At 33.4% G+C, this 25633-nt stretch overlaps 1 protein-coding gene across 1 annotated transcript in view; it reads left to right on the top strand.

Moving 5' to 3' along the window:
- The first annotated feature begins 12724 nt into the window (after positions 1–12724).
- Positions 12725–25633, top strand: part of LOC129222214 (uncharacterized) — a 395332-nt gene continuing 382423 nt past the window's right edge. Inside the window, exon 1 of the mRNA XM_054856692.1 lies at positions 12725–12958. Within this exon, the coding sequence (XP_054712667.1) occupies positions 12907–12958 (52 nt within the window). The 5' untranslated portion in view covers positions 12725–12906. The remainder of the gene's footprint in view (positions 12959–25633) is intronic.

Below are 25633 nucleotides of genomic sequence, written 5' to 3'. Positions count from 1 at the left end.
TGTTGCTGCTATGTATTTTCCGTAATTTACGTTTTCCTGTACTTTACGGTTTTTTAAACCAGCCCCTTGAGAAACGTAAAATTGGGGTTTTACTGTAGTTGGGTGATACGCAATAGGAGGGGGGGGGGGGAGGCGGGGAGAGGGGGGGTTTGTAAACTGCTGTAAAATTTTGAACGTTCAGCTCCTTTTATTGTTTTAGAGTTTCTGTTTCTTTCTCTTTGTGCTTTTCCCTCAGTTGATCTTCTAACTCTTTCTTTTTCTTTTAATATATAAGGAGCATTTTATCATACCAAAAGATCCAGTTTTACTGCAACTATTTGACTTCTGCTGTTTTTCAGGTGGTGGTGTATGGGAAGAGAAAAATTTATTGACTTAGAGATTTCAGGAACCACTACATCAGGACTCTTGGAAGAACAGGATTATATTAAGGAATACATTGTCATGCCATCTTATGAACATTTAAAGTGATGGAAAAAAATATTGTCAGCTAAACAACGCTCACAGTATCACAAACTGTAATTCTTTTAGTGCTTATTATACAACTGGAAAATCGCCCGTCGAGGAAGGACGGGTGAAAATTGCTTCTACATTTGAACGAAGCAATTGCCTGTTTGGTGATATTTCGATAGTTGAAATTTTAACCCTAACTCTAGTGGATTAATCCTTAAATTCAGTAGATAGCGTTCATTGTTGACCCCTTTTCCGTTTCTTCATTCCCCAGAAATGACACAGTCTTTCCAGGAAAAGAGTTAAGTTACCGGATCCAGTTCAGCCTTGTCACAATAAAGTCTTTCCGTGTATGTCAAACATTGTCAAAAAATATTATCAAATTATAAATAACTTACTGAATTTTTGGTGCTTCAACAGTGAAATAAAGGCATCACGCATGACATGGCGCGAGTTTCACTGTTGGTGAGGTGAGAGCGTTACTCGATCGGTGATTTTGGCTATTATTTATATGAAGATATCCAATACTTATATGTACTAGTAGACGAAATTGTTCGGAAAGCTATCTGGAAACCTCTTTGAAATTCACAAAACACATTTTGCTCTGTAGTGAGTGATACAACAAGAACATGCGGTATATTCTGTCTGCATTGTATCTTGGGGTGCTTTTTGTGTAGTTTATGATATCGCTGCGTGATAGCAGTTGGCAAAAGGAGCTGAATCCTTGGTATTTGTTACTTCTGTTCAATAATGCTCTTTTCTACTCTGAAAACACCCCCCTGAAATATTTTTTTTAAAAAATCTATGTCTCAACATTTTCTGTGTTTCGTATTGCCCACCCTACTACAACCAATTCGAAAATAAAATATACAATTGTTTTGAATCTGGTAACATTTTAAGATGACTAGGTAGTTTAGTCACTTTGAATTCTTCAGTCCAACTAATAAGCTGAGTGACTCTTTTTTCTTCTGAAAGTTAATTGAATGTTTACAAAGTTACATGTATTTTTAGAATAAAGTGAGTGTTAGTTTCTTGAAATTGCCAACACAATATCCTCATATAAATAATAGCCGATGATCGAGTAACCCACGTGTTTCAACAATGAAACTCTCGCCACGTCATGATTAATTTGACAATATGTTTTGGTAATTTTTAAAACATGCAGGGAAAGGTTATATTGTGACAAGGCGGAACTTGATCCGGTAACTTAACTGTTTTACTTGGTAATACTGTCATTTCAGGAGAATAAAGAAACGAAAAAAATGGTCAACAATGAACACTATCTACTGGAGTTTAGAGTTAATCCATTAGAGTTAGGGTTACAATTTCAACTATCAAATTATCCCCTAAACAGGCATTGGCTTCGATCGAATGTAGTGAAGCAATTTTCATCCGTCATTCCGTCATACCTTGACGGGAGGTTTTCTAGTAGCTTTAGAATCATTGCTTTATTTCTTTTCTAAATTCGTGGCATTTCCTCAAAATTAAATTTTTTTTAAAAAATCTTGTTATCAGGCCTTTCTGTAAACGCTCAAAATGTAACGGAGCAGTCAAAACAGTAATAATCACTCATAAATTATTTATGTACAAACATTGACACTCAACTATGCACAAATAAATGGGCAATCAATAAAAATATGATTAATCAGTGGTAATTATTAAAATTAGTTTAAGAAAATCAACAGTATGGGACATAGTTTGTAATAGTATCACGAGAATGGCAAGGTAACACGGATAAGTGCATTTTTTTGGGGAGGGGCTTTCGATTCTATCTCGACTTTCTATATTTGAACAGGCTTCCAAAAGGAGAGGGTTATTTTCAGAGTGAGAAAATAATCACCGAGAATTAACGTTGAAACAAAGGTTCCCCGCTAATTAAAGTCGTACAAAATCGTAGAAATTACGAATCTTTCAGTACCTGGATCGATACTCAGCTTGTTTTGTTCTCTAACAGGTGATGTTACAGACAGTCAAACAAGCAGATTTTAATAGTAGAAAGACGAAGAAAATAAGTGTTTTTATTACGGCCTTCTCTAAAATAAGCATGAAATTTAATAAATCTCTTTGTAAAGCTTGACCGCGAAGAGAAGGCGATACAAATGATGTTTTTGCTTCAAGGTCATCCACATTCTCTTCACGGTCAAGCTCTCTTTTACCTACTCTTTCTACCTTCTCTTCACGGTCAAGGGTATTTTTATCTGCATTTCGAAGTTAATAACATACTATTAAAGTACGATTTTTTCGCTCAATGTTTCAAATAAAAATGATTTATTTTTTAAGCAGCGCTCCTAAAAAAAAGTTTTTTCACTCAAGACGTTTAACTTCGAAATAAGTTGAAACAAAGTGGAACGCTGCAAAACAATCGACAGTAAGAAGACTGTACTAAATAAAGGTTGATTTCACTTGATTGAGTTTGAAATGTGATTATGGTAAACGTTAATATTTACACGGTATTATTCGCAATTTCAAATGAAGCAAAGTTGAAACGCTGCAAAACAGTAATTGACAGTAAGCAGAGTACTAAATAAAAGTCGACTTCACTTGATTGAGTTTGAAAAATGATTGATTGATTGAAATTACCGTTAACATTCAGACGGTATTATTTGCAACTTAAATAAACTATATTAAGAGCTGCTTCTTTGGCCAATGGCTACTGAAGAAGGTAAAACAAACAAATCCTGTAACTCATAACCTTGCTTTACTTAGCTTAAAAAATGACAGTATTTTTTCTTCGTGTTTATGACTTTTTTTTTTTCTTTTTTGTTCTTTTGAAATTACAGTAACATCACAAACTGTCTGAAGCCAACGTTTTACCCCAAAATTGAACTAAAATGTTTTAAATCTTCGGATAATCCCTTAAATAGCCGCAAGGCGGCGTATTCAAACTTTAGAACTGTGAAGTTGAGCCAATCCGTCAAAGGGTTAGAAGGATTTAATGTGTTTTTTAAAATTCAAAGTGTAAAGCGAGGGCAAGAGAAAGTATCGTGTTGCTCTCAATACATTAGTTGCAAAATATATTTTCACTGAAATGTGTTTTTTTTTTTCAGAGATAGAATTAAATCAAAAAAAATTAATTGCTATTCCTATAGCTAAATTTCTCCAAAAAATAAAAGATAAATTGAGGTAGTGAGAAGCAAAGTGAGAAGAAAAGTCCTTTGCTGGACATTTTTTGTGGAAATTTTTAAGTTTTGAGTAAAATGCGTTTAAAGTTGCTGTTTTAGGTAGAATTTCAATGTAAAGCTTTTCTAAATCATGCTGTACAGCGTCACCTACCAAGGTTACTAGTACTATCTCTTGCCCCAAGACAGAGGAGAGGTTCACCTACCATTTGTACTGGTTATCTCCAAATTTAAAATATTCCTACTTACATCCCTTTGCTTCACACTGTCGCAATTAGTACTTCATGTAACGTGCATACAACTTTTAAAAATATTTTTTATAAATAGGCCTAAAAAGGGAAAATGAAGTCATACGTAACCATGACTCGATTTCAAATATAAATTCAAAGGAACCAAATTTCATAAGTTAAATAATATTAGTAAATATTTCAATGATGATAAAATATTAACGTAACTGCAACTATGTTTCTATCATAATTTTGCTCCAATTTCAAAAATAGTATTGAAAAATGATACTCCAATAATTATTTGAAGAATTGATTTATTTTGTTCTTTTTTAAACCCATTAAAATTACTTTGATTCCTTTCTTTACTGCTGCTTCGAAGTCGGTTCGATTTAATTCTTTTTCCAATGTCTCTTCGAATTTCAAAATTTTCATCGTTTTTTTTTCCTACATTCATAAATTTTTAAAATGGCTAGACATAATTACGGTTCTTTTATATTTTATTTTAATGATAGAAGTTCAATAAAATTATTCCGTTGCATCTTTTATTTTCCAGGAAATACAGATAGCTAAAAACTGTTTGCTTACTTATTTTTTGCATGGAGATAGAAGTCATGGAAAGCTCTCGTCGCAAAAATCGAATGTCTTTCCCGGAACTTTTTTCTGCAATATCAACAAAGTTTTTTTCGGACAAAAAAATAAAGTTTGTTCTTTATTCGAATTTTCGACAAATATTGACTTTTCATGAATAAAGAACACTGATGAAGCATCGCGTTCTATAATGTGTTCAACGTTGCCCAAAACGTGTAATTAAGCCAAATATTATCAGCTATGAAATAAAATTATCTTGTTTTAAATATGTAGACACAAACTTTTACAGAAAATCTCGTTGACATTAATTTAAATAAATGTAAAAGCGCATCTCAATCAAAAGAAAAAAAAAAGTTTTGGAGCTATAGAGAGCAAGTTCTTAGTAACATTATATTTTTATTTGGAACACAGAATATGACACTAAAAAATGGCGAGTAGCGGCATTTTCCTTTCATGTACTAAAGTGGGAAATAATTCTCAAACTTGAAAAGATGAAAAAAAAAAGTGAATAAGGCTTTTTCTGTGTGTGTAATAAGCATTATCTAAATGAATTAAGAAGCCAAATGATTAGTTCGTTAGCAAGTTAATAATTAAAAAAATAACTACATTAAATAAGGCTTTGTCCCACGTTAGTGGGGTTGTTTCCTTCAGTCAAAAGTAGTACTTTTAGTCACTGAAATTGATAGAATGAGCAAAAAAAAAAAAAAAAAAAAAAAAAAAAAAAAAAAAAAAAAAAAAAAAGGAACCAAAAAATTCTTTTATTTTCTCAACAGTTATTTCTTTTTTAATTTTTTAACATGTCCGATTTTGCAAACAAGGCGTGGTCTGGATGACGTCACAAATGATGCTCTTTGGCGCATTTTGTACCGCGTTTCCACATTATGATAATCAAGAAGCGAATTAATATCGCTCTCTACTCTTGCTATCAGCCACATCGTTGCCAATGCACTTGAATAAAGATGCGAATTAAATATTTTGCTCTGGGAATGGCAACACAGAATGGCATTTCATCATTTGTGATGTCATCGGCAAGAAATGTAAACAATAAAAGCGCACCGATTTAAGTAATTTTTCAAAAATATTACACTTAATCAAATTATTTAAAAAATGATTAGAACCTATGTATTTAAGCATGTTCTTTCAGAAAAAAATACTTTTAAAATTTTAGAAACGACCCCATTCAAAAAGTATAAACATTAACAGTTGTAATGAAATTCAGAAAAGGGGGAACTAAAGCTTTATAAGCTGTAAGTTTAAGGATAAGATTCTCAACCTTTCAGGTTCTGTGCCTCCTTTGAACACTGATGTGAAGTTACGTGCTCCCCTCCCCCCCTCCGCATTGCACCATTTGTGGCGTGTGTCAATGCCAGAAGAAACAATTTGGAATTTGAAACTGAGGCATGTACCGACAGACATCAAGCAACTGCAGTTTCACTTTTGTTTTGAACTCATCAGTCCGGAATAGCCATAAGTGAGCTTGAGGAAGAGACCCTATCAATGAAATTGAGATTGCCTTCACACTGGTTGCTAAAATTAAATTGATTTAGCACACCAATGGGAATCCGTAAGTATAGTGTGGCTCTGTAAAATACCGTTCCAAGCCGGGGATAAGGTAGAACTACAAAAGCCTACCGACAGCCCGGCTACGACATCCAGAGTCTGCAGTTTCTCGCTTATTTGTCGCTTATCAGTCTAGAAAGCCATAACCGGGCTGTATTGAAGATGAAATTATGTTTGAACTGCTAGCTAAAATTAACTAAGCATACCATCAAGATGCAGGTTTTTCGGCCTGTCGGCTAATAAGGCATAAACAACAAAAATACAATTTAAAATGTTCGTATCCACTCAAGGATGCACTCGTAGGTAGCTAATACTCATAAATGGCTCTTCATACTGGTCGCGACATGTTGCTCACTTGTTGCGACCAGTGCGACGCGATTCGTTTGCGCGGAGCGGTTGTGCAACATGAATAATTAAAAAATCGTCCGACTGGATGTTAAATAATTTTTGTAATATTTCACTTTTAGATATAATTTTGCATTCCAGTTTGCTGTTTTCAATGCTTCTACAGATCTTTGATGTCTGAATTATGTTTATAAACCAATTATTGTATTTTTGTGTACTTCTTTGTACACGATGTCAGCGGCTAATAAGTCCTACCAAATTTGATCGTAGGCCTTATTATACTCCTTTGCTTTTTGCATGAATGGTTGTCAACTTTACATCTTTTTCTAAATCTTTCTCAATATATTATGCATGTTTATAAGTAATGACGACTATTTACTAATTAGTTCAGTGTTACAGTAGTACCGCAAGCAGACCTTCTGAAAAGTTTTACCACTTGGTTTACGGTTCTAGTTCGCACGATTAAAAAGACAATGTACTGCTCGATCCATTGAAAAGTACAGCATTTCAGGAACCTATACCTACACCAGAAAAAATTATTAAAAATAGATAAATAAATAAATAAATTAAAAAAAATGTTAAAAGAAAGGCTATTAATAATGAGAAAAGCCTAGTCTTTGAAGACATGTTTGACAGAAACAAGAAAGAGAAGAAAATAAAAAAGACGTAAGCCCTCAATAAAGGAAATGATACTAAAGAAAACGATGCTATTTGTCGCTGTTACACACTTTTGAGAGGAAAAGATGAATGACATGAGACTATATCTAAAATGCGGCAAGTGGTATCATAAGGAATGCATCGGTGTGACAGTCTATGACAAAGATAAATTTGAGTGCCCTGACAATTGTTTAACAAATTTTTTTTTGTCATTTTGAAGACTTTAAGCGTGGTTAATGCATATATATATATATATATATATATATATATATATATATATATATATATATATAATAATTGATATCAATTATCAATGTTATAAGCTTGTTTTGATTTAACAGATAAGGCCTTATTACCCTACCATAGTATAATAAAGCCTAATGACAAGGTTTTAAAAAAATGTTTTATTTCATGCTTGTTTTCTGCAAAACTGGTGATTTTTTGTTAGTTTCTTGTAGTAATTGATTTGTATGTTAAATTAATATTACGATTTGTTGATCCGGATACATAGTTTTCATTTTATTTCAAATCACCCTTAGGTAGGACTTATAACCCGCACCTACCTTATATTAGCCCAAAATCACTGATCGAGTAACGTTCTGAGGTAACCAGCAATGAAATTGTTTATAAATATGAATTATTTACAATTGAGAATGTTTGTTGAATTTTGTATATATTTTTTCGAGAAAATAGCTGATATTCTTGGTGTTATTTCTTTTTTTTTTCCAATTAATGCCAATTTTTTTGGTACCAAAAAGAGTTAATGTACTTCGACCTCGCTGAGTAGCCAGAAAGGAACAATTGCCCAAAGTAATACGACCCAAAATTTCAACGATTAAAATACCCCCTAACAGTCAGTTGCTTCACTCAAATGAAGAAGCAATTTTCACTTATCATACCTTGACTGGTGATTTTCTAGTTGAAAATGCACCTCAAAAATTTAGCCTAACCTATGTTCAGGTTTTGCATTTAAAGTAAAAATTTAGCGTAGGGAAAAATGTGGGGAAAAAAAAAGCAACTGACTTTTTTTAATATTGCGAACACACTGTAATGTTTTTCAAAATTGTTTTTGAAATTCAAAATGTCAAATATTTTAAAGGTTAAAAAATCAAAATAGTATGGATCTCTTTTTACCCGACTGAGCGTGCGTGACGCAAAGGAGGGTGTTGTGTTCTTCAGTCTATGTTTGTATGTTTGTTCCTATGTGGCGTTGTATAGGCTAAACGCCTTTGATAATTCTTACGTCAATCGATTTTTCTTAACCTTGGGAGTGTCACTAAACACATGACAGTAATCAAAATACACCCTATCAGCAATCAGTTGCCATTTTGTCATTTCGGGATCGTGTCGCATGCTACCTGCGTGCGACACAGCGAGCGACAAATGCAGGTAGCGTTTTCACTACCTGATTTTTTTGTTTACTAAGTTTACGAATTCGATTTTAATCTGTAACATGTTGCATTTGTTTTTGCCTTAATTCAGGGGACTGAGTTTCGCGATCTGTACTTTCTTGATGGGCTTTTTTAGTTTCGCGAGAAAGACTTGACTGACGACGTTTCCGATTTCGCGTTATCATGAGTTATACAGACTTTCTACATAGCTGTAATGTGGTAGACTTAATTTCACGCATTTTTTGCTAAAGGTCAAGCACATGTAGCTTTAAGCCGAGTTAAAATTATCAGTAGTTTAGACCACTGCAAGTTACTTAATAAACTTCACGATATAAACTCTCTCAATGAAATGACAAGGTTTCGAAATTTTCCGTCTTATTATCATAATAACTAAGCCAATAAAAATTAACTAGAAAGTGTGAAATAAAAAATTATTAAATAAAAACGAAAAACCCGACTGCGTACAAAAAAAAATGTAATCCAAGTAGTTTAGAATGTTATCAAGTACACTGAATAAGTTCACCATTGAAATAGTTTTACAGTCCATACTCATATAAGACAAATCATAAATTCAAAAGCAGAATAGAAAGATCAACAGTCGGCGCCCATTAAAATTTTACGGGGTTCCTTGATTGGTCAAAAAGGAATGTGCCCCGACTGTTGATCCTTCTATTTTGTTTTTGATTTTATGATTTGTCTTATGTGTGTATCAATATTGTAAAACTATTTCAATGGTGTAGTTATTCAGTAGTACTTGATAACATTCTTAACTACTTGGCTTATATTTTTTTCTTTTTCTTTTGTTTTTGGTTTTTTACGCAATTGGGTTTTTTGTTTTTATTTAATTTCCTATCGTTTTCCATTTCATTCTCAGAAAATTAGTTCTTTTCTACGAAAATTGATCACTATTACGGTTCCTTCACAGCTTTCGTATATTTCACTAATCCAAAATGAACTTCCCTCCTCTAAAAAAGTCAAGGAGCGCTTTCACATCTTGAAAAAAGTCATAACTACATCTTTAATCAGAGCTGATATTGGTTTGAGAAAGGAAGAAAATGCAAAGATCTATTTCTTTGAAATTAGACAGACTTTTTTCTTTTTTGAAAATTCAAATGCTTATATTTTAGAAATACAATTGCTTATAGTTGAAAATGAATGAAATGGAGAAAATAAAATGTATCTAAATTATTTTGTTATCTATTTTGAAGCAAAAAGGTCTTCTTATAAAATCAGAAGTTTGGCAAACACAAATCTGGGTTGTATATTTTGAAAAAAAAAAAATACCATAGGAAAAAAAAAAAGCATCTGCGTCTGGCGATGGGTCCTTCGGGTCCTTTTCATTTGAATGCTGGCAAGTTGCATTCAAAAGATGTTTTCGCTATCCGAATTGCGATAGCATCTTAGCACGTTCGATAGCACGTTCTTCACCGGTTAGATTTCGTCGAGGCATGACAAAACTATAAAGAATTAACCAACCTAAGGAAAGGAGGAAGTCGGGGAAGTATAAACCAACTCCCTCATGTCGTACGTAAACTTGACTCTATTATATTACAAAAATCGATCAAACTTTATTAACATAACACATAACGTTGTTACACCTCAAGAAGTCGTCGCTCAATTAAATTAAAAATCTATCAAACACAATCTCGTGCGTCTTTTACTTTTCAACAATGAGGCATTACCAGTCGGTAGTTTTTGTAAAATGAAATAAAGAAATAAATTGAAATACATTACAAATATGAATGAGACTTATATATTACTAGAGATGATCATTAAGTGGGATTAATGAAAAAGGAACCGGAATGTCAATAGCGGTCAAATGAGTATAATAAGCACTTCGGATTGCTTAGATAAAGAAAAAAAAATCCTAACCAAAGAAAATGAAATATTTGCTGTATTTAAATGAAAAACAAAAATCCTTTGTGCTAAATTATGATCAACTCACTGACTGCTAAATTTTTTTAACGAAGCCGCTGCAAAATATTTATATTATGTATGTATAAAAAAACAATATAAAAATATACGTACTCAATTTACGCAAATTTCTTTGGAAATTATTCTTCGTGTGATAAATCTCAAAACAAATTTCTTGGAAAAGTTCGAATTAACATACTCGAATCAAATTCAAACTTCTTTACCATTCTCCCCCCCCTCTCCCCACAATTTTATGAGCAACGAACAACATACTTTCGGTTCGGTAAAACTCTTTCTTGATTGAAATAAGAAGTAATGGCTTGAAAAATGTATAAGCGGTTTGGTTGTGATGAAATAGGGGAATTAAGGTTCAAAAAATGTGTCATACACGTTGGCGTTGTCGGAAGGGCAAATTTTGCTACTTCGCGGGATACGCAGTTAGCGGGTTAAAATGAAGAAGCAATACAAAAATGACGAATTCTATCATCTATCATTCTAACCTCCTTGAATATGATAGATAATCATATTATCTATAATTTCTTTCCATTTTCAAGAAACTGTTAAGCAGCTATTTGACTGTCAATTGTCAAATCGGCATTTACAATCCAGCCACTTCATTAGTTCTAAAAGTGCTCAAGACGTAACAAAAATGCCGTGAGTGAACAGTCAAGGTCGTGAGTGAAAAATTGTCCAATCGCGACTTTTTTGTTATGGATTGGGCATCTGTAGTACCAACGAAGGGGCTACACTGCAGCCTTGAAAGAGCTTTTTGCTTCAGATTCTTGACAATTTATGTTTTATTTATGTTGTTCTTTTTTTCATTTTTAACAGTTACTGCATATGTTTTTTTTAAAATATTAATTCTGAATAAGTTTTTTAAATGTCTAATAGGGGGGGGGGCAGGGGGGATTATCTGGACATAGGTCGCTAAATAGAAAGGTTGCTTGTTACTATCATGTTGACACAATTGGGTTGTTTCCTTCAGTCAAAAGTACTACTTTTAGTCACTGAAATTGATAGAATAGCAAAAAAAAAAAAAAAAAGCGAGAAAAAACTTTTATTTTCCAACGCTTAGTTTTTAATAAATTTTTTAAATCTCTGATTTTGAAAATAAGGCGCGGTCTTTTTGACATCAAAAATGATGTACTCTGGCACATTCCACTGGCGCGCTGAATGACGCTTGCTGTCTACCGCATTTCTAGGTTATGATAATTCAGAAGCGAATTAAATAGTGCGCTCCACGCTTGCTATCAACCATATCGTTGCCACTACGTATAAGTAAAGAAGCGAATTAAATATTACGCTCTGCGCTAATGGCATTAGTGAATGGCATTTCATCACTTGTGATGTCATGTACAGAAGCGTAAAAAATGAAATTGAACGAATTAATTGTCAGAATATATTAACAAAATATAATAATTGTCAAAAAATATTAAACTTTGTCAAATTATTTAGAAAATGGTCAAATCCTATGTTTTTAAGCATGCTCTTTCAGAAAAAAATACTTTTAAAATTTCGGAAACGACCCCATTATCAGGTGATAGGTCGCTAAATCGAAAGATTGCTTGTTATTATCACGTTCCTCCAAGCAAAAAGCAATAACCATAATTCTCTTGGGGCCGTGGTAGCCCGATCGGCAGAGTGTCGGATTCGGGGCCGGAGGGTCCTGAGTTCGAACTTCGATGGTCGAAGACCCACCGTCGTCATTAAAGGGGACTGGGCGACGTTAAATATGCTCGTGGTCTCAATGTCCTCCAAGTGAAACGATACCTCTGGGGGTGCTAGCACCAGGTAGCTATTAGCTCCTGGACTAGTTCTAAATTCTCATTAACTGTTCGATCCGGTGATGGTGCTGCCATCCATCGGTGTATAAAATAATGGAGGCAAGGCACTTAGTATGCAGTCCTCGACATAAAATACAGTTGTAGTCAGTTGGGACTCTGAATAGGAATAGGAATAGGAATAATTCTCTTTTCTTTGGTACTTTTTGCACAGGTTTATTTTGATGAGGACTACAATCCGAGTGTCTTGCCTCCCTTACGCATGATATATTTTTATTACAGTAGAGAATACATATAAACAACATATGAAAGAATTTACATCAGAAAGAGGGGAAAATACATCCTGAGCGACGGTGGGAGTCGAACCCACCGCCTCAAGTGTCAGAAGCAATCGCTTAGACCACTCGGCCACTGAGGCTCCAATAACCATAATCAACGCTATTCTTCGGCACGAATAAGACAATACTTTAAAATTTCGAAAGTAAACACGTTTCCTGAAACAGATTAGCGTCAGAGAGCAAGATAATTTCATTTTTCAAGAACTGCACCCCGCTCAATTGAAACTCACACAAGCGTTCTATTAAGCCGAAGAGGAGTGAGAAAATTTCGGGGTATCGAGTGGCCTACCTGTACGGCGGCAGGGGCGCCACCTGGTGCCCCTCCCCATGAATGGGCTCCGCCCGAGCGAGGAAGGGAAGGGGCCGCAGCAGCGCCGCATTCCTCCTCCCGAGTTGCCGCAGTCGGATAGCGGCGCTCGCCCCAACCAGCGGGAATAATCGCTCCCCTTAGCGAGCTCTACTCTCTGCGTGTGTTGTGTTTGCTCTCGGATGTTGTGAGTGTTGCGAAAATAGAGCTGAGACCGGGAGGGCAGATTGCGATGGTTCCGCACTTCCTCGTCTTCGCCGCTCTGCTCCTCGCCGTTACGAAAGGTCAGTATCTCATCCCCATCCTCCTCTTTTTTTCGTATTCCCTCGGACTTCACTTGTTTACGTTGTGTGTTATCTCGGTAGGGCCGACACTGCGAGCGCTGCGCTCGTTGCAATTTTTTGGAAGGTGTCCAGTTTTCCGAGATTATTATAACTTCAGTTTACAGTGGGGACTTTAACGAGATTTCAATGCTTCCATTCACAGCATATGAACCCAGACGTCGAAAATATTGTACATCGCTGAGTACTAGCAGTTCTCTGTCGCCTCTATTTAGGAAATGGTTAGTCTTGTTATTATGCGGCATTTTGGACCTGTATATCATCACCATTTGTGGCCACATGTGCATTTGGATACAGCTAATTTTAATGCAGCACTAATTACAGATCTTTCTCAAATTAAGCATCTTAAAATACATGTTTTTTTAAAAATCTATTATGGATTAAAAGGGTCTACTTCCGCAGTAGTTTATACAGTGATTTCAATTTAAAAATATGCCCGGAAACAATACATTTTAAGGGTATACCTAATTTTTAACTGCTTAGATGGCAAAAGTGCATTTTATTCTTTACTTAGCATTCAGATTTGATGAAACTCTGAATTCACGGAATAACGAACTTTTTAAACACAGCAATATTATTTTTTACTGTTTCAGAGCAGTAATTTTTACTTTGTAAATTGCAAGAAAAAAAAAACATCATTAAATAAATAAAAAACAAATGTGAAGATATTACTTCGTTCATAATGTGTAATAATTTGAAAATTCCGTAATTTTTCAAACTATGAAAGGGCAAGTACCGAGAAAAAAGTGAAAATAGAAACACTCATACTATTAGTTTTATTATGTGTAAACTGCGATTACGTATTTTCAGCATATTAAAAAAAGATACTAAAAATGACAGAAATATTAATTATATCAACATGATGATCAAATAATATCAAATATTTATGCAAGTTCCTCATCTATGATATGAAGTGAAATTTTCTTAATGATGACGCATGAGAATAGTGAATGCTAATATAAATTTATCTTGAGAGCAAACGAAGCTCTTACATGCTTGATTGAACAGCAAGATTGATTTAGTTGGTATTTTGTTGGTCGTTAATACAGGTACAAAGCTATTAATTATTTATTGTAAATTGCAAACATTTCACTATCTTCTGGTGCGTTTTGACCATAAAGAGTAATATTCTGCAATGGGCAGATAAAGGGTCGTAACTGCAAAGAGTTTTCATTCATCCTTTTTTGGAATTCTTCTCGTCTATTGTTTGTTGGGGGGCTTTACTGCATAAGTTTGCTAACTTGATTTCCACTAAACTAAAAGCGCAAAAAATATTCTAATTCCAACAATTCCTTATTGTTAGTTTTGAATCCAAAACGGGTTTCTTGAAATATCTCAAAAACTCATTTTGGCAGACACTCGTTTACCTGACCACTGCAGTATTGGATTATAGGTTTTATATGTTTATATATTTATATCCAATTTATATATTTATAGTTAACTCTGTAACTGTTTTTGAATTTTATCATATGAAATAGAGTCGTGCAGAATATCTTTGAGCTGCAATTTCTTAATTTTAAGCTGCCTCACTTCAAATTTTCATAGTTTTATTGTATTTGTTGGTTAAAACGCAGGAAACGCTTCTAAAATATTGTATAAATATCTGAAATTAAGAAATATTAATCATTAAATCCATTTAAGTTCAATCATTAGATTGGCTAAAAGCTATCCTGTCATTTAGGGTAACTTTGAGTGACGTCAAAAATGGGATGCAAAATAAAATATTAAAAAAGTGCGGGCTTTAATACAGCAAAATAAAAATTCTTAATGTTTAAAAATTTATTCTTTGTATTTCACAACATCACAAGATTTATATCATTTATAATATTGTATATAATATTACAATGTAGGAAAGGCACTGTCAAAAACTTCAAAAATAGCTTCCAAATAGTAACTTAGAACCACTGAATAATGCAACTAGCTGCATAAATGTTTCTAGCTTTTTAAAAAAAATCTAAACTAAAGATTAAGAATACTATTTCGTAATATAATATAGCCAAGAAAATAATAGCACGGGACGTTCTAGGTTTTTGAAAAGTCACTAGGAAATGTGAAGTAGCGTAAATTTAACCGACATGTCCCAAAACTGCTCTGAATGACAGTAGAATTTTCAGATTTTTCATTTTTGTATAATATTAATTGTAAGATCAGAGCTTTAATGAGGGATAAATTTTACCGCTTAAGGGGGTCCGGGACACATTTTGAAAAAAATTTTATTATGTACTTTAGAGTTTTGAAATTTTTTGAACTGATTCATCATTTATTTAATAAGCAAAATCATAACATAAATATGAAAAAAAAATATTTTTTTATTTAAATTTAATTAGTTTTTTTCAAAAAAATGGGGTTGCTTTAAATTGCTATAACTCAAAATATTGTTGGTCAATTTTCAATTTTTTTTCAAAAAAGTATGCACAAATATCTAAGCTTTAATTTTTATTCGGCGATTTTAAAAATATTGATTCAATAAAAAATAAAAAATATTTGAAGAAAATTTTCGAAAAACTCGAAGATACTTTTTTTTAAAAAAATCATAATTTTTGCAATAAACGTTTTTTTTAAATTCGCCGAATAAAAATTAAAGTAAATTGCTTGAAAAAGATATGCTCCAAGTTTCATTACTTTATCTCTATCGGTTCCTGACTTATAAGAGTTTGAATGCAGGAAATCGGGAAAAATTGCATCATGGAGAAAAACGCGTTTAAAGTTTTAAAGTTATGTACACATTCGTTAGATGCATGCAACGAAAATAACTATAACTTTCGTTCTATTTAAGGTAGAAATAAGATTCAAACGTCCTCTTAAGCAGAAAAAAACGGAGCAATTTTTCAAATTATAAAAAAAAATTGCAAAATTTGAGGCTTTTTGTGTCCCGGACCCCCTTAACATGCATCATGTCTGATTTCAAACGCTTAGGTATTTGTATCTCACGATAAATGAGTTGCAACAATTAATTGATCGCGTTTTTAATTGTTATGTTTTAAATACGGTCTATTTTTTGGAGATCCTTTTGGATTATCATACACTTACAATTTACGTAAAGTAATAATATAGACGTTAGGTTCAGTATTTTTTCATTTTAAATTTATTTCGAAGAGATGTAGTTTTGGTGTTCACTAGTATCGATGCATAAAAGCATAAATAATTTCATCATTTCTCTAAAATTGCTCAAGATACTAATTTTAATTGAGTTTTTTCTGGTAAAAATTATGGTTACACTATGCTCTCTCTATCTGAACACTCCCGAATGTGATCACCCCGATATTTTGAACATATTTTGATGGCCTCGGCGAAACTCCATAGACATAGCATAAGATGAACCCTCTGCACTCGGAACATCCCAGTATTATGAACGCTATTTTTTTTTAACCCTGTTCAATTATTACCTCTCTATATACTGAACATATTCACAATCGGTACTCGGGAGCAATATGATCCTGAAATTTCTGCTACTGAGCTGCGCATTTCTAAAATCCAGCCATTGAAGATCTTTAAAGTACGACTGAATGCAATCAGTATGTGGTTGAGAATCACCCGGAAACTTTTTCACTTAAACAATTGGATGATAACACGTACTTTGCATGAGAATACACAAACAAAAACAATAAAATTATTCTTCTTTTAGAGGCATTGCACTGACAACTGTATTACGATATTTTATAGTTGTTTACAACGTAAAACGTTTTAAATTAAAAAAGGAGGAAATGCAAGAGTTTACGTCCTACTGAGTTTAATCAGACATTGCACTTGCCACCAATCCAAAATTCAGCACCTCTATCTCAATAGCTGGTACTGCTCAGTTGGCAAAGTACTGAACGTAGTCCATTAAGGCAATATAATACATACGCATGCATTATCCAGTCTCCCTACATAATGAACGCACCCACAATCAAAACACTCATGTTCGCTCTTATGAGTATTCAGAATAGGGAGAGTCCACTGTACCACAAAAACGTTTTTAGAGTGAGATATATGACTTGTTATGTGATAACAAATTGAAAGTGTTTTTTTAAACATAAATCCTACCTTATCTATTACAAACACTACGTTTCGGGTACAAAAGAAAAAAATCTGTTTCTGTAATAAAAAGTGAGTTTCAATTTAAAAATGTATGTTTATCATGATGGTAATACCACATACATTCAAAAAATGTTTAATTGGGGACACTCTAATACAGAAATATAAATTAATAATAACTCTATTTCATCATTTCAAGTTAATTTCACCTTTTATATTTATCAGACTGTGAGTAGGTAACCAAATATTGCTCAGTACTTGTATCATGATGGTTTTCGGCTTTCAAAAAAAAAAAAAAAAAAAACTTCAGGTAGAAAATTGAATGCCAAAAAGAATTTTTAGAATTTTTACTTCCGTCTTTATTACTGATTTGCGAAAAGACAACCATGATAAGTTTAGAAGAAAAATAAACATCTCTTCTTGTAGTTTTTCAATCAGTGAAATAGGAGAAAAAACCCCCTATTAACATATTATTAATTTTAGTTGAAATAAATGAATTATGCACTTGTTTTACGAAAACATCTCAAACATTTTGAACTTTATTCGTAAAAATGAAGTAAAGGGGAATTTGGGTTTATGACCAAGTAGCATGATGTCAGTTAATATTATGCGTTTAGCCAAAACTAACGTTATTTGAACATAGAAATATAGCTCGTACCTGCGTCCTCTCTACATTATTATTCTTTTTTCCAAAAATCTTAATAATAGTACTGCCGCACATTTCCTTAGTAATCGGTGGCTTATGTTGCCATTAAAATAGGCACCCATTATTGTTACTTAAAATATAATTGTATTTCGTATTGTTATTTTCGCAAACAATATACAATAGCAATTTGTCAGAAAACTTAAAAAAAAAAAACTTCGTCATTATGTACAGGAAACATGATCTTACCCTTGAATGTTGGAGAAAAAAATTGAAAAATATTATTTTCGTTTGTTGGTATGAATCAGGAAAATTTTGTGTCGTTGAAGTATTATTCAGATTTAGTTTTTTTTGAAGAAACTTAGAGGAGAAAGATGATTATAAAGGAAACAATATCTTCTCGAATGTTTTCCGCTTCAATTTATTTTCATATATACGTTTCTATGTAATTTTTTTGAAAATAAAATGTTATTTGCTTTTTTTCTGCTTATTGCAAGAGCATCTGAAATTTTTATAGTTCTAGAACTATCAGCTTTGACTTTGAGTCTGCCCTTTGAGCATCAGTTAGTTCTTGCTGATCAACTTAAATTTATGTCATAGCACATCCCTATTTTCCTGAACACGAAGATCTGCCTTTTCTGCATTAGTTGGTAATTTCCTGACAAACTGAAATTCATGCCATCGCACTTTTGTGCTTCCCTGAGCACAAAGATTATTCTTCATTCATCTGTTGAGATATATCCACGAACTGAAACTTACACCACCCCTATTTTCTAATTCACTCTTCTGAACGCAAGGATAAGCTATTTTTTTTTATTCACTAATATTTGCTGACAAACCAAAATTCTTATCTTAGCTCTTTTCTCGATTTACTTACATTGAAATACAAATGTTACTCAAGTTATTGCTCTTTTCTGATTTGTTGACACACACTAATCACATTAACACTTATGGATTGCGCTTTCCCTGTTGTGATGATACCAGAGAGATTGATGCGCCTGCCATCGCTTTTTCCTACTTCCATACAACTTAATCACACTGATCTTCATACCATCTTTCTTTTCAGTTTGCACAAATAAACTAAACAAATAAATATTTATTAAGGTGTCTACTTTTATTCTGTTAAAGAAGTAATGGGTTTTATTTTGAAGCTCCGGATGGAAGCAAAGGCAATGCGTTTTTCCCCCCTTTTCTTTGAGGCAAGAAGTAAAAGTTGTTAGTTAGCGCTCATGGTACGGAGAAAACACTTATTTATCAACTGATTATTTTAAAAATGTTCAAAGAACGACTTTGTCCCTCCCTCCCTTCTCCGTGCCTACTTTCTGCACAGCAAATCAAACTGTTATAGCATAGAAGCATGATAACTCTTCAAAAACACGTGGGAATAAAAATCTACCATTGACAAAGAGTTTTCTAAAATTTTAAGGTTAACAAATGCACATCAGTAGCAACTTATTAGTTTCAGAGACGATTGTCATGTGGGTTCGATTTCTTCGACAAGGGTGTCTATAAGTCTGTAAAATGTTTTTGCCTACATGCGCATTAGTTTTTCACATTTAGCGTCTTATATCTTTTGAGTTGTATAATAAAGCAAAATTCTTTGGTGGAGGGACAACAGGGCCCGATTTAAAAATTTTGGGACAGCTGGTCTAATATATCTGCATGGCTCCGTTGAGTTGTATAATTGAAGAAAAGTGATGATTTGCTGTAGAGTTACAACCGTCCACCTTTTTCTCATTGTATATACATGGTTATAGGCTGCAGTACCAGGATGTAATCCTTATGTATTCAGTCATTATTTTACTTAGGTCATACATACATGACAACTTTTTCACAGAGCAGCAACCTAAATGTTGATGAAAATTAGTTTAGTTTGAAAGTATAATTTGTTTTGATAATGTCACTGAATTCTTCAAATGAAACACTCCTTGGAAAACATTGGTCAATACTTTTTGAGAGGACCACAGAGCTAGCTGATTCCTCTAAGCCTTTTTGGGCCTATTGTTAAATCAGGCTCTGGTGAGGGAGCACATGTTACATTTGTTTATTTTTCTCTCATAGTTCACCATTGTTATGTAATCGATTGTCTCAGATGGAAAATAAAAGTATTTGAATATCAGCGATTTGATTAGCAGAAATCTGGTTTTCAAAATTATGAACTGTTTCTACATTCTTTATCATTGATCAATTTTGATCAGTGCCAGAAGGAATGTGAATCTATTGAATTAGTAGCCCCTTTTCATTTAGTCTTCGGGGAAAAGCAAGTTGGATTAATGATCGGCAATTCGTCCATCCAAACACGAACTACATAAAGCATTACTTATGTGGTTAACATTCGACGCTGCATGACAATGACTATTTAGAGTTTGAGACAAATAAATACATTGTGGATGGTCCGCTTATTATTTATTGTATCTTTCACTTCCAGCAGTTTAGTGAAAATTTGTCGTCATTTTTGTGCAAGAATATCTGTTTAATAGAGGATTAGTGCCTGCCTTTCAATTTCAATGTTTCGAAATTTAAGTTTTTCGTTAATTCTAAATTTATCAGGGTGCGACATTGATGTAATAATTTTGCTTACATAGTTTCAATTTATTCTTTTTTTTCATGTGTTACGTAGATTCTTATTTGTAGGAGCATTATTATTTTTCCATTAGTTTTCTCTTTTGAATAAAACAAATGTTCACCTTCAACTTTTCGTTGATTATGATTTCAGTAGTTGTTGGTTAAAATGTTTAAGTTTGATATCCCACTGTTTAAATGTGCATGACTCCGAATTTGTGAAAATTAATAAAGCAAAATGCTTTATGAATTATAATATTTATCCACTATTCATCAAAAATACTTTTCGACTATTCAACAAAATTTGATCAACGTGCTCTTTTATGAGAAAAAAAACCCAGGGCTGCGGAGTCGAAGGGAGAGTGGCCGACTCAGGCTTCAACTCCGACTTCGGAAATTTTAAAACCTTTGACTCCTATTCCTTTACCACAAAACCAGTCCGACTCCGACTCCGCAAACACTTGCAGAATTGCTGACTTTGAGGAAAAATGACCGATTCCAACCCTTGAAACTTTAAACTTTCGACTCCTGACTCCGACAACTCTACCTCAAAATCAGTCCGACTCCGATTCCGACATCGCAGCCCTAAAATTAAAAAAAAAAAAATCAAAGTTGGCGTTGCCACAAATACTTTCTTTGCACCAATCCGGGGAATCACAAATGAAAATTTAACTAGCCAGCTGCAAAATGTACAAAAAAAAGTCATGTTTTTAGTTGAAATTGTTTGAAAAATTTTACATGGGCTTCATTCGATATTAACTGTTGAAGAAAGAAAATATTCAAATAGGACAGAGAACTCCTGACCTGACATTATTTTTTGAGTTTTGTTTTATAAGAATGCATAGGAGTTTTTTTGCCTGGTAAATAGTTTTCTTACAGCCTGTGTTTTTAGTGCAGAAACATTTTTGCTTCGATAGCATGATTTAACAATTCCATTCATTTTTTTTCGCGGAATGTTTTTAATTGCTAAATTTTCGACTTTGTAAGCATCCTTGACAATCCCTAACCTGTTACACACGTTTTTTCGAACAACTTTGTTTCTTTCGAAGAATCCGAAAGGACTCTTACTTTGCCTTCCAGTTGAAGGTTTTTATAATTTATAAATTGATCAAAATACTGACGGATGTAATTGGAGTCTTATTTGACGAAATTTTAACATTAGAGCGGACGAATCTCGGAAAAGTTTATTTTTGTCCACTTGGCGAATTCGTTTCGTTATCAAGAGGTGATAGAACATGCTTCGGCAGTTGCGTGCAATGGTGGAGAGAAGTTATAATTTAATCATTTTAAAAATTAGCACCAACTATTGTGAATTTTTGCATTTTTCTTGTTTTCTTTTTAAACAGCAGATGCTATGTAATTTCAATTTATAACCAGCTAAACTTTGTTTAGTCTTCTCAATTGGTTCTCTGTTTTAGTTTCTCCGATTTTCAATGCATAGGTTGTAATCTTAAAATCAGATGCATAAAAATGTGCCATTTTTCTCCTTTTACCAGTATCCCACCCTTTTTACATGTGATTTGATAGAATTAAAACATGGCTAATAATGTTATATGTGATACTTTATGTGTATGTTGCTAAAAATTATTCAATGAAGCTAGGTTCTTGTGTGTATATAAATATCGGAACACAAAGTAAAATCTTGTTGAAAAGATACTTACACATTGTAATATTTTGAATTTGTATCCATTTTCCGTAACTTGATCAATCCATTATTCAAGGTGTGACATTTTCATGTGTATACATTTGTACTTTAACTCAGGATTTTAAAATTTGGCTTTTAATTTTTGTAATTTGAGTATTTAACCATTGGGTATCTTTGTATAAAAATTTGTTTTGTAGCTACAAAGAAACAATTTGAGGTTGCGGGTGCCACATTTTTTTGTCAACCCCGCAACATGAAAAAATATTTGCTATTAAATATACAAAATGTTTTTGGAAAGCTTATACTTTGTATTAAATTACACAATGGCTATTTATTAAAAAAAAAAAAAAAAAAGCATAAGTTAAGAATTCTTGGATTAAAAAGCGGAGACATGCACACAAATATCACAATCACTAATATGGATTAAAAAAACTAATAAAAAGAAAGGTTCTAAGCTATATTTCATCTAAAAAGTTTTTTTGAATAGTTTAATATTAATGTTTTGTGCAAATTGGTATTTTTATTGCGGTTAATTTGCTTTAATTCACTGTAGCTTTTAAATGAAGTTTTGTGCAAAATTTAAAAAATCTACTTAGTATTTAAAACACGTTTTTGTTAGTGAATATCAGGGTTGAGAATTTGGAGAGAACATGACCGACTCCGACTCTGAAAATTTTACAGCCTTCAACTATGACTGCTTTTCCTCAAAAAGTCTTACTCCAACTCCACAAGCACGGGCAGAGTTGCGTACTGTGAGGGAAAATGATCAACTCCGAATCTTGAAATTTCAAACTTTCGACTCCCGATTCCGACTCTTTTACCCCAAAATCGGTTCTACTCCGACTCCGCATCTCTGTTCAGTTGTACCCATGCACAAACATTTAGGAATGTTAGTCGGTTTAGTGTCGGTTATGTAAGTATTTTAAATTTTATTGTATGCCTTTTTATCATGCAATATCAGAACTGTGTGAATCTATAAGTTTACTTTTCAATTTATTTCGTTGACTTTTTTCTGAGTTTAGCAATTGGAAGCTTAAGCGAGCAGAATAGAAGCATGTCTCAAACATCTGCTGAATAACATGGGCATTTGAAAATCTGTTTAAAGATATTGTTTGAAAGTGCTTCGAGTTACGTCGATGAAAACAGTGAATACTTTCGATATTTTCTTCAACTGGCTACGTTTGTTGATGCTTAAACTAGTACTGTCTGCTCTATTTCTTTGTCAGTTTGGGTAAATTTAGATTTTGTTGTATGATATTTAATCACCTCGTGAAATCATAAATCGAAAACATAAAAAATATGCTTCTTTTTGAAACTTAAAATTTTTAATTGTTTTTTCCCTTGATTATTTAGATGTCACAAAATTATGTACGAATATACCAAAATATTTTAAATGAAAGCGTGGATTCCCCCCGAAAATTTTCAAAGTTGTCATTGCAAAAGCGTACTAAGGGTAAAGAAGGAGGAAACTTTGGACAACACACACATTGTTCATTCTTCTACTTGCTATTAAAATATTTTACCGATCTTATACCGACCCTGAATTTAACACCTAAACTTGTAAAATAAATCTCGTGCATGAAATGAATAGGAGAAAAAACTTAAACAACATTTCGCTTGTAGGAATACTAAAGTGATAAAGAAGCAAAAAGTTTATTCAGTGAAGCAGCTTTGACAAAGAGTGAAAAACAGAGCCTACAATACCATATGCATCAGTATAGGCCAAGAAAAAGAAGACAGGGATTTTTTTCATTTTTTTTCAATGAATTTGAATTTGTTTCTTAATGAATTATTCAAATTACGCCAACCACTAAATGAATTTGTTCCAACTAGCAAACTGATTGTCAACAAATACCAGCTGTACATGAAGTCATTTTCGGTCCACTTTTGCGATCCCAAAAAGATACTATTTTGCATTTCGTTGATTAAATAGTGGTGTCAAATGCAACTCATACAGTGGTTCTGCATTAATAATGATTAAATGGATGAACTAGTTCTAAAGTCCAAAGAAAAACAACATTTTACTTTACAACCAATCGTGGTAGTAACATCATCGTGGACTTCACTTGAAGTTTGCGAGCCATGTCATGCGATTCCTATGGAAATAAGAGCACAGAAGAAGACCCTCATTAAAATGTGATTTAAAAGGCTGCAAGGCAAAATTTTGACTTTATAACTCTCCATAATGCCTTCTAAATTTCGCACAGCTTTTTGAAAATTTGGTTTTGTCTGTATTGAGAATGATAAGTTTCACGTGAAATTACTGTATGCAGATTAACATTTTAAGTAAAGGAAAACGAGAAACATTTTATAATTTAAATTGAGGGTACGTTAATAAAGAAAATGCTTTGAGCTAATCTAGTTTAGGGAAGTAAATTCCAAAAAAACCGTTTACATTACAACATGCAGTTGACTAATACCCTTTTGAACCGACCCGCTTTCCGCCTTTGGTAAGGAGTAGGTGGAAAATTTTACCTGCTGCGATATTCGATTCGTTTCCCGTACACAGGGAATTTTTCCTATCCCTGTTTTAAAATACTTTGAAACTCAGTTATATCATAATCCAAAGACTCAGAATAATTACGAGGCTATATCCAAGTGGCGTTATAGACGAAAATCTATTACTGTTTATGGCGAATGAAGGAACTGAAATTTCATGACGTTGTAACAGAGTTGTCACTATAAGCAAGTTCAACTGTATCTCCAACAAGCCTGCTTATTGTTAATGCCGCATTGCAGTTAGAACTTGTTTTTTTTGATTCCGTAATCATTTTCAGGAACACGGGTGACAACTTAATACTGGCTTTTTGGTTTTGTAAATCTAACAAATTTTTTTTAAATGAGTTGTTTATTTAATCAAAACCTTTAAGGAAGGCGTATATTAAAATGTCCTGGTTTCTCTTTTGAGGGATTTTTTTTGTGAGGAGGGAGTGGTAATGGTGCTCTGTTGTTTTTGAGGGGCTGCACCATCGCTGTTGTGGGAATAGGCATCTCTGCTCAATAAAGTTTTTTTTTTTTTTTTTGCTGTCGATTAACATGATTCTGTTTACTCTTTTCGATAGAAACCGTGATGATTTTTATCTACCACTTCCCATTCGCTTTTTTTTAATCATCAAAGTCTATTAATTATACATGCAAGTTCCTTCCGCCATAGAAATTACAAGCCTAAGCCTTCTGCTACTAAAGAGAGGAAGATTCGGTTCGTCAACACACGCCATCAAATAATTCCCCTCACACCCAGACGTGTCGGGATGAGTATTTACCGCGTCCTCGAACGCGACGCTGCGTGCACAGATTAGAACGTCATGCGGGACCTGTATCTAATACATTTAAACGCGTCCGCTTATCACACGACTCCAAAGAAGCCCGATGCGTGGTGTATCTATTTGCTGTCCCCTGGGGGATGGTTTTCTGTCCCATCCTCTGAAATGGAAAAGCATTTGAGGGCGGCTCGAACAGGTCATAAATGTTTTGTAACGGAGTTTGTTCGTGTAAATGGCTACTCGTGAAGGCGCTGCTTCAATATATTAAATGGCGTGGTAATTAACGTCTAGTGGAATCGGTGGAGCATGTCTAAATGGTAGATGGGTTTAAAGAGCTCCAGTCTGGGAAGATAATTCATTATCTCGATCATTATGCTAATTGCTTCGAAAGATGCAAGACCTATAGGTATCCAGATTTTCCGATCTACTGTAACAGACGTGTTCGTTTTTTGCTGGTTTCAGAGAACGTTCACTTGTGGATTAACGTT

This window comes from Uloborus diversus, chromosome 5 (assembly GCF_026930045.1).
Source record: "Uloborus diversus isolate 005 chromosome 5, Udiv.v.3.1, whole genome shotgun sequence".
NCBI lineage: Eukaryota > Metazoa > Arthropoda > Arachnida > Araneae > Uloboridae > Uloborus > Uloborus diversus.
Note: the sequence above shows the minus strand (reverse complement) of the source record. Positions and strands in the feature narration are given on the sequence as shown.